We start from the raw sequence: 9,167 nt of genomic DNA, 5'->3' as shown, positions 1-9,167 counted from the left end.
TTGGCATAGTCTGACTGTGGGAAGAAACACAAGATCCTGCAATAAATATATTGATGCTGTATTAATACCTTGGCCTCAGTTCTGGTTCTCAAGTTGAACTTTATTTTTTTGATGCCTTTCACTGTTGACATTTTGTTCTGTGTGACAGAAGTCTGACAAGAATTATGAATTAAATGTTTTACATGGATATGGTTTTACAGTGTTGCTACATTTAACAAATTAAATTAACAAAGCTTAAATCTTGGGAAGTTCTTTTCTCTAATGCAAGTTGCAGTGAATGTTCAGTTATCAGAATAGTTAAGGTACAGCCACTAAGAGCACTAGTTCTAAATAAAGAAATGGTAAAGCAAACGGTATATAGTATAAAAAACAGAGGTGCAACTTCTCTGAATAAAAATCCACTGAAGAATGTTGCCATAGATAACAGGAAAGAATGAATAACCATGCTTCACCAGAAACATCATTCTTCAAATATACACAATGTGGCATTTTAATACACAGCAACCTGCCTTGGCTATGACAAAAGTAAGGATCTGTTACAATTCTAACAAAAATATAGCCTCTATACATTTTTCTGCACATACATTTTATGAATGTTGCCTTTTGTTTCAGAACTTGGTACAAAACATACAAAAAAGGTTGGCACATATGTAAGCTACCTGCAGTAAACAGCATTGTCACTATTCTTCCATAGCAATCTATGCTGTTTGCTTTTTTTCCCCCCTTTTCCTTTACCCAGTTTGATTTTTGATACAGCACAGGGTAGGTGGACTGCTTCTTTACCTGCAGCCACAGCTTCGACAGTCTTGCTTGCAGCCTGGAGTGCACAGTATTAAAAAATCAGTTCTAGTATTTATTTACTGAATAGTCTGAGAATAGTCTAAAATTTAAACTCATGTTCTGCATGTGATTAAAATGAGATGTACAAAAATACACATTTGTGCTTTGAAAGCCTTAGAATAAATTTCATATCTTAGAATGAATGAAGAACTATGTTTGATTTCCAACTGACATACATATTTTGAAGTACTTCTCACATCACAAAACCAATTTTATTAGGAGGATAAAGCAGTACAAATTATAATGCTTTTATAAATTATAGCCTGGAAACTTTTTTTAAAAAGTCATAGGTTCATCCTAGAAGTAGCACAACAAATGAACTTGCCATAAAATTCAGATCAGTTTAATAAAAGTGATGACCATGTTTACAAACACCATTTTTATAAAAAAGGATAGTGATCTAGTGCCACAGTAGTTTTTTTTGTGTAAAATTTGGTCAAAACTTGTGTGAAAACATCTGCAAGATGACAGAGAATCATGTGGATGGCAGTACCTAGACAGAACATGCTTATTTTCCTGTATTTTATCATCAGTTTTGGAGAACTTCGACTCCTATCAAGATTTCATATGGAAAAGGAAGAACAGGTGGTGCTCTGAGAAAGTCTGTGTAATAAGAAGGTTGTTTTAAAAGGTGTCATGTTTGGTTTTTTATGTATCCAGTTTATTAAGATTTACTTGTTTTGCTGTGCATGTTCTCTGTAGAAGTATGGTTCAGAGAGCTGAAGAACTTTGATAGAATTGGAACAAATTTATGCTAGGTAAGTGGGAAGTTTCTACCCTTATTTGTCAGGCTATTCTTACTCTCCTGGTGACATTACCCCTCTCTCTGAAAAACAGTTGTGTGAAGTGTTAGTGAATAGAGTTGTATCAATTACAAGATTCAACAAGTGCATATTCAGTATTAGAAACTAGTTTCAGAAGTACATTTTCTGCCACAAAATATTATTTCCAAAGAGCACTTAGTCATCTGTGGTTTATATAGCCTCTAAAAACATTTTTCTGTAGAATTCATAGGAGCTTAAAAATGGGTAAAATATTTTCTTCTTGTCACGCAGTTTTAATTTCACTGGAAAAGCAACATTTATCCCCTTTATAGCCAAGAGTTTCTGTAAGTGATTCACAGTGAAACTGGTAGAGCAAAAGGTCTGGTTTTCTTGACTTAGTGTCAGTTGTTGTTTTCTGATGGGAGCCTGAGACTCTTGCATTTCAAATCATCCAGTGTTTTCCAGTGTTTGTAGTTATTAGCCAAGTGTTGCATCAAAACAGGCAGATGTGCAAATGCTGAAAGAACAGGAAAAAAGAGTTTCATCATATTTATAGCATGGGCAGAAGAACAGCCTAGCCTGATCTGAAAATTGGCATTCTCCTACTCTGTTTTTCCAGTTCCCTAAAAGGGGAAAGATTTATTTTTTTTTTAGTGTGTTTCTCTTTCAAGAAAATCCCTTTCTAAATGCATGGTGCCTTCATTAAATTATGCTAACATGCAGCCGTGGTGGTCTTAGTTTCTGCTGCTCAGAAGAAATACAGTGCTAAAGGAAAAAAAATACATAGATGAAAAAGGTTAGTTTTAAGCCATTACTCCCTCTCTACATAGATTGCCTGGCAAGTATGCACCTTCATAATGTGCAGTGATACAGGCTTCAGTATCATGATTGCACAATATCCTGTGCTCTATGCTTATATATGGGTACTGCCTCTGAAAAAGTGGAGACAAAGCCACCTCAAGATTAGTCATTTTGGACTATTGGAATCTCTGTCAGAGCAAGGAAGAAAACTCAGTACTTACCATCCCATGCATCGAACATATCTGTTATAAAATAATCAATGAAGGAAATCTGAGACTTGGGAATGCTGCAGGTGTTTCTGTCAAATACTGGCATTACAACAGGCAGACCCTGTCTCTTCTCTTCATCAGTCTAAGAAGACAAAACTCAGTTAGCAACTAGAGCTTTGCTGACTTTCATGCTGGAGTAGCTGAGGTAAAGGCATTAAATTGTAATAGGAGATTTGAGACAAGTCTTAGAGCCCCTGAGGTGAACTGCCTTAGTTTCATATGTGTTATTTTGTCTGGAACAGGGACTGAAAGCAACATCTCTTCCCTTTCACAAGTACTCTTTATTACTGCAGTCCTGTGATTGCACTTGGCTCTAACAAGACAGAATGCTGTAATCTGGTGATTAGGGTACACCAGCTAAAAATGCAGAAAACAGGGTTGCAGACTCCTTCAGCAGAGAAAACGTTTGATTTCTCATTTTTCCACATCTGTAGTGGGTGTTACAAATCATTTACCTTTTAAGTAAGAAGAGATTGTTGCTGGTGCTACTTCTCTACTTATATCAGGTTATAAGATGAATGGAAGTAAAGCCCTTTAACTGTGTCCCCAGCTGGAAGAGACATGGTTTTGTTGCACTCACTGTGGTGGAGGATCAGATCACCTCAGCAGTTTCTTAGAATATAATTCCAAATAATTTTAAGTAGTACAGGCAGCATTTAATACAGGAATTGGCAGCAGAGCAGTCTCCAAAATTAGTGGAGGTGAATAACAGGAGAGCAGCTCTCTGCATCTCACATTGCTGCAAGTAGGCTGGTGCTTAATTGGGCAATTTAAAGCTAATTTATGATACCTTGACTGCTAGGGAGATACAACATAAGTGATCTTTGATCTTTCTTAGGACATGACAGAATTTATTCACTATGATTAAAATGAAATTCAGAGATATCTCAGGTAGTCACAATTTTCTTTCAGTAGTAACTATCACATGTGTGACTTTAATCTGAAGAGCAGGCATGCCCACTTTTCTTTCTCTCTACTCATAGCTGCTATTTCCACACCATTACTGGCAAATAAAAGCTAAGATTTTATCAGTTGCTAATAAAGAGCTAAAAGAATGTCTCAGGAAGCTGGTTGCATTTCTGTAAGAAAAACTGAATGTCAAGAAAGCAAGGTAAGCTTCCAGTATTATCTGGAGACATCCCATGTGATAAGTATTTACACTGCCCACATGCCTGCACTACTTTTCTGCCTACAATGATAGTAGTTCAGGTTCCATCTTAGAAGAGAAGGGGCAATCCCAGTAGTTCAGCTGAGGCTTGGATCTTCAGGGAAGGTGTTGGGACAAGAAGCTAGAGTGCTGACCATACTGAATTTACAGTTAAATTGAATAGGACTAATCAGATTGTTTTGGTCAAATGACACAAGTGTAAAACCTCCTTTCCACCATTCTATACAATGATAAGCAGATGAGCTAATGGCTTGGGGTGAATTCTGCATGAAACCGAGGGGCCAGTTCTGATTGTGAACAAAAACCAGACATCTGGACTCTGTGGTGAGACCAGGCAGACCCACCAATGTGCACTTTCTTACATAATATAATAGTTAAATCATAAAAATACACGTACCTGTGCAAAGTACTCCTCTGAAATCCTGCCTGCCCATTCGATACACAGCTCTAGGGGCCGACATGGATTTGCTACATCTGCACACTTGATCATCATGCGCTTGATCAGTGTCTGGTTGTCTGGAAAGTTCTTTATGTTGGCTGTACATTCAGTGTCACTGCCTTCACTCTGTAAAGGAGAGTTGGTTACAGGGGCCAGTGGCACCATCCCCTGCTAGCAGGAGCAGGGGCATCATTATCAGCTCTACTGGACTCAAGCACTGAGCAGGCACCCAGTCTGTGGCCTTACAATTCCATGCTGAGCACTGGGAACTTGGAGAAGAAGGTGATGTCTGAGAACTGGAGCCTTGCCAAGTAACTAATGATAACCCAAATACATATTACAGTTGTGGAAATTCTCAAAATTAGTATCAAAGTTTGTGAAACAAAATACCACAGGCTTTTCATCAGGTAGGACTTTACCTTCTCTGCATCCCAGCCTGGCCCTCTTGGAGGAGGACCATAATAGAGGATGCATCTACCAACTGCGAGCTCATAAACAATCCTCACTTCTGAATGTTTAAATGTAGGGGTGGTGATAGTAAGGGACAGCATCTCTTATGGGAGTTTCTGGAGATTTTTAGATTTTTATTCCTAAATGAGGAAACTGAAGCAGGCATGGGGGACTGAATTGAGTGGTACAACTCCTTTTACACACAGAAAACAGGTCTCTGGTATTCAGTTCTAGCATGTTTCCAAGTAGAACTGCTTGCTTTGTGCCAGATTTTGAACCTTCAACCTGGAATAATATTTGATCTCAGTTCCCAGTAAGGGTGAAATCTTACATAATCTATGAGACTAAGAGTAGGAAATCACAGGAGTGGCAGACTGACTGCAGAACTTCTCTGCTTGCTAGACAGTAAAATACCAAACTTCTTACTGACTGCTTTGGAGGCCAGGAGGAGGTGACAAGGTAGTTTTTCCCAGTCTGCTGTGGCATTATATTCTGGGTCTTGAACAGTTTAGAAGGGCACAGGTATATTATGGAGTAATGAAAAGCCTCCACCTCCACTCACATGGCATTATTGCTATTCTCATAATAATGTATTTGCAGGATTTTGGTCTCCCTTCACTGCTAAATTCAACTCTTTAGGCAAAAAGTGAATGTAAGTACATTTTGCCACCACAACTAAATTAATATTTTTGTGGCTTACGGGGGAGTACTTTGCAGTGACTTTTGCCAATTCAGGCATTAATCTTCTAACTTTAGCAGTTGATCCTTTTTCAGACGGGTAGCCCAGCAAAGAGCCATCAAGTTAACCTTGTAGCTTAACTGCTGTTCAAGACCAAAACCAGAAAGAGCCACTATTAACAGTAAAAAACAGAACAACCCAATACTGTGGAAAAACAAGAAGTCTGTAGTGAAGTGGTTCTGTCCTCCACATTTATTTTGCGATAACTTCAGCAGCATTTGTGGTTTCCAGCTCAGCACTTTTTGCTGGGAGAGTGGAGCTCAGCAGTCCCTAGAAGCAAGTAATTTCAGCTGGCAGAATGCTGTTGTTAAAGTTGTAAATGTTACCCACAACAGTCTACAGTACAAAGATCAATTATGGATAGCTAACAGAAGATACTTCTATTTGGTTTTAGCATTGCTGACCTTCAGTTTTGTCTGTTTTATTTTTTTGCATGTTTCCCACAAAGCATCATATTCACTAAGGTGCATTAAGATAGTCTTTCCTCAGGTAACACTGCCCTGGAGAACCTGGTCAGGCCCTGGGTGCTCAGCCTCAAGAGGCAGCAAGAGAAGGTAAGGGAAACTCAGAGGCAGCTTAATAAATAAACCCTCGTGGAGCATTAGGGTGTGTAACTGTTACACAAAAAGGCCTGGACATCTATTGGTACAGTCAGGAGTGGAAAGGTTTCAGGAAGTTATTGCTCAAGGCTTGAAGGCTCCAGATTACACAGAGACAAAACTGTTGAGGAAGTTCCTCACTTACAGACCTAGGCTTAGACAAATCCCAGTGTTTGGAGACAAGACCATAGGGACAGGTGCCAGCCTGGCTCTGTGCACAGAGTTTTCCATGTAAAACAACATCCACCCATATATTTCCTGAATAAAAGGTGGCTTTGAACACAAGGCTTATAAAATGAACTGTTTAAATGAACTAAGAGCAGAAAAGAGAAGAAGCGTATTTTTTCACACTTTGATATGTGAAGCCACAAATCCATTTGTGTCATTTGGGCATTACCACAATGCAAATTAATGCAAGGTGAAAGAAAATTATATTTAAGGTTATCTGGGAAGAACCTCACTGAAATGCCTGAAGGCATCAAGTCCTGCAAGCACTTACATGTGGGCTGGTCTCGTCAGATGCCATAGGCTTGTTGATACTGTTCACAAATTTGTTCACATGCTCAAAGTGCTTCGTCATCTCTGTTGCCAAAACCATGTCAATAATGGCCTGGCGCAATGTCCGGTAGCGATTTCTAGGGAAGAAAAAGAGTTCTTGCTCACGAGCTGGCCAGACAGAGCTCTGCCCTTTCCTCCCTGCCCACATAGCACTACAAAACACTGCTCATGGGCTCAGCTATAAGCTGGCACCTTCAAAGTGGAGGAATGGAGAAGATCATGCCTCTCCAAGTTCCCTCCACTCTGTTATTTTTACCTAATGAAAATCAATCTTGTCAAGTCAACAAAAATTTACAGCTCAGTTTCATAATACTGTAAGACTAAGATAACTTCTCCAGGAATGGCACCAATGGGGTCCGTCCTGCTGTATGTTAGCTTAAAATGCAAATCTCAGGTTTTTCAAAAACAACGGTGTTATGGGAGGTAGACAAATCAGTTACCTCTTTGGGGTCAGGCTCTCTCCCTCTCAGAGCTCTTTCTCTCCCACTTTGTCCCTACAAAAGCTAGAGTTATACAGTGGGAACTCACTCCTGGGCTACTTGTATGCCCAGCCAACCACAGGGATCCATGTCCTCTGCTACCACCCTTTCCATTCCATGTGAACATAGTAGTCCTGGGATGCAAGGACCTTGTGCAGACATAACATGCAGCATCCAGCTGCTGGTTTGTGAAATGTACCCCAAAAAAGTAATGCCCAGGCTCCTTCAATGAAAAGGCAGTAGGCCAAGTTGCAGCCTTGAGCCTGTTAACTGGACCAAGTTAATGTAATTCATAGAAGATTATTAAACATCTCTCTAAGCTTCCAGTAAATACAAGTTGGAAGACGGGTCTGGTGAGGGAAAAATGAAAACCTTTTTATAAATCATGTTTACATAGGATTCTAGAAGAGGTTAAATTTTATTATCTGTATTTAAAATATGTATTCTTATTTAGAAGGTAGGATCTCAATCTGCCCCAAGTAAAACTGCCAAATAAGCAGTCCACACATGGACACACTCCCCTTGTCCAACAGACACACCTATCAATATTCTTGAAAATGTTGTATTTGCTGTCTTTCGTTGTAAGCTGAAATGCCAGTGCCGTGTGATGACTCTCTAATACAGCTGTGTCATTGTAAAGGACAGCTAATTCACTGCCTGCATTGCACAGGAAGGAGTTGGTCCGTCCAGGATGGTCTACATCATGAATGGTGGCAGCTATTAATGCAGCTACCTCATCTAAATGGTCCAGACTTCCCTGCAGGAAGAGAGAAAAATTATTATGTGGCACAAAAATTACAGTAAATATTTTCCGATAACTTCCAGGTACCCACAATTACACAAATGTAAATTAAGCAGGGATCCTACCTCCTTGCAGTCATTTTCCATTCACTGGATGCCCACAGATTACCTACCACAAAACTTCCACTCCTACCCTTATCCAAATATGCTTTCTTTAATTAAGCTTTTTACACTGCTGTCACCTAAGCAGTATCTTTGTGTAGAATTCTTCAATGGATAGATCACCTAGTGGTTTCCTTCCACTTTGTATACTTGCCTGAATGCATCTGTATTGATTCTGCTCCTACACACCTTATGTTTTAGCACAGGATAGGATAGACTATTTCACTTGGACAGGACCTACAATGATCATGATCAAACTGCCTGACCACTTCAGGGCTGAACAAAAGTTAAAGCACATTATTACAGGCATTATCCAAACGCCCCTGAAACACTTACAGGCTGATGGCATCAACCACTTCTCTGGGAAGCCTGTTCCAGTATTTAACCATTCAGTAAAGAAATGTTTCCTGGTGTCCAGTCTGACCCTCCCCTGGCACAGATTTGAACCTTTCTCATATGTCCTGTTGCTGGGTACCAGGGAGAATAGCTCATACCTGCCTCTCCAAAGGTTTTGCAAAGCTTTATTAACAACTGTTACCTACAGGCAGTTAACAAGAGACAGAAAAGAGCCAGGTTCCCTCCCCAACTCCATCATTGCTACTTAAAAATGTAAATGTCTATAAACAGACTCTAGAGAAACTGTGTGGGCCTGCATCACAGGAAGGCTTCAGGGACAGAGAGAGTTTATGAAGCCAGGACCATTATTTAAAAATCTGACTTCTGAGTGACACACATAAAATGCCTAACACACTGAAATCCTATCCCAGAGAACTCCTGATGGTTCTACCTTAACTCTCTCCTTGCCAAGGAAGAAGGCAGTGGCATGCAGGACATCTGCAGCGTGTGTGGAGTTGTGGTATGAGTTGGAGGAGTGGTAGTTGCCTTCAATGACCTGCAGCCAGGCCCGCAGTGTTGCTTCTGAACAGTTTAAAAACTCCGAGACCCCAAACCGGGCAAAAACTTTTAAGCCCAAATACACTAGTGGCCTGAAACACAACAGAAGAGAAAAGCACAGCTGTAAAATAGGAACCCGTGATGTCCTAAAAGTGATACATTCAACAAAGAAACCAAGACTTTCAAAAGGGGTGGGTCAAGTTAAACTTTTTAAATTTCATGTCTATAACTTCTAAAAAGCCTGGCCAAGATTACAAATGGCAT

General features: G+C 39.9%; 1 protein-coding gene across 2 annotated transcripts in view; it reads right to left on the bottom strand.

Annotated features, from left to right (window-relative positions):
- Positions 1 to 99: 99 nt before the first annotated feature.
- The window catches only part of PDE8B (phosphodiesterase 8B), a 78,516-nt gene continuing 69,448 nt past the window's right edge, over positions 100 to 9,167 (bottom strand). For both annotated transcript variants that reach the window (XM_083883066.1, XM_083883065.1), the window contains exons 17-22: positions 8,797 to 8,995; positions 7,646 to 7,863; positions 6,569 to 6,704; positions 4,240 to 4,407; positions 2,627 to 2,756; positions 100 to 2,121 (exon numbers count right to left, since the gene is read on the bottom strand). In XM_083883066.1, coding sequence (XP_083739192.1) covers positions 2,006 to 2,121; positions 2,627 to 2,756; positions 4,240 to 4,407; positions 6,569 to 6,704; positions 7,646 to 7,863; positions 8,797 to 8,995 — 967 coding nt within the window. In that variant the 3' untranslated portion in view covers positions 100 to 2,005. The remainder of the gene's footprint in view (positions 2,122 to 2,626; positions 2,757 to 4,239; positions 4,408 to 6,568; positions 6,705 to 7,645; positions 7,864 to 8,796; positions 8,996 to 9,167) is intronic.

This window comes from Zosterops lateralis, assembly GCF_965231275.1.
Source record: "Zosterops lateralis genome assembly, chromosome: Z".
Taxonomy (NCBI): domain Eukaryota; kingdom Metazoa; phylum Chordata; class Aves; order Passeriformes; family Zosteropidae; genus Zosterops; species Zosterops lateralis.
Note: the sequence above shows the minus strand (reverse complement) of the source record. Positions and strands in the feature narration are given on the sequence as shown.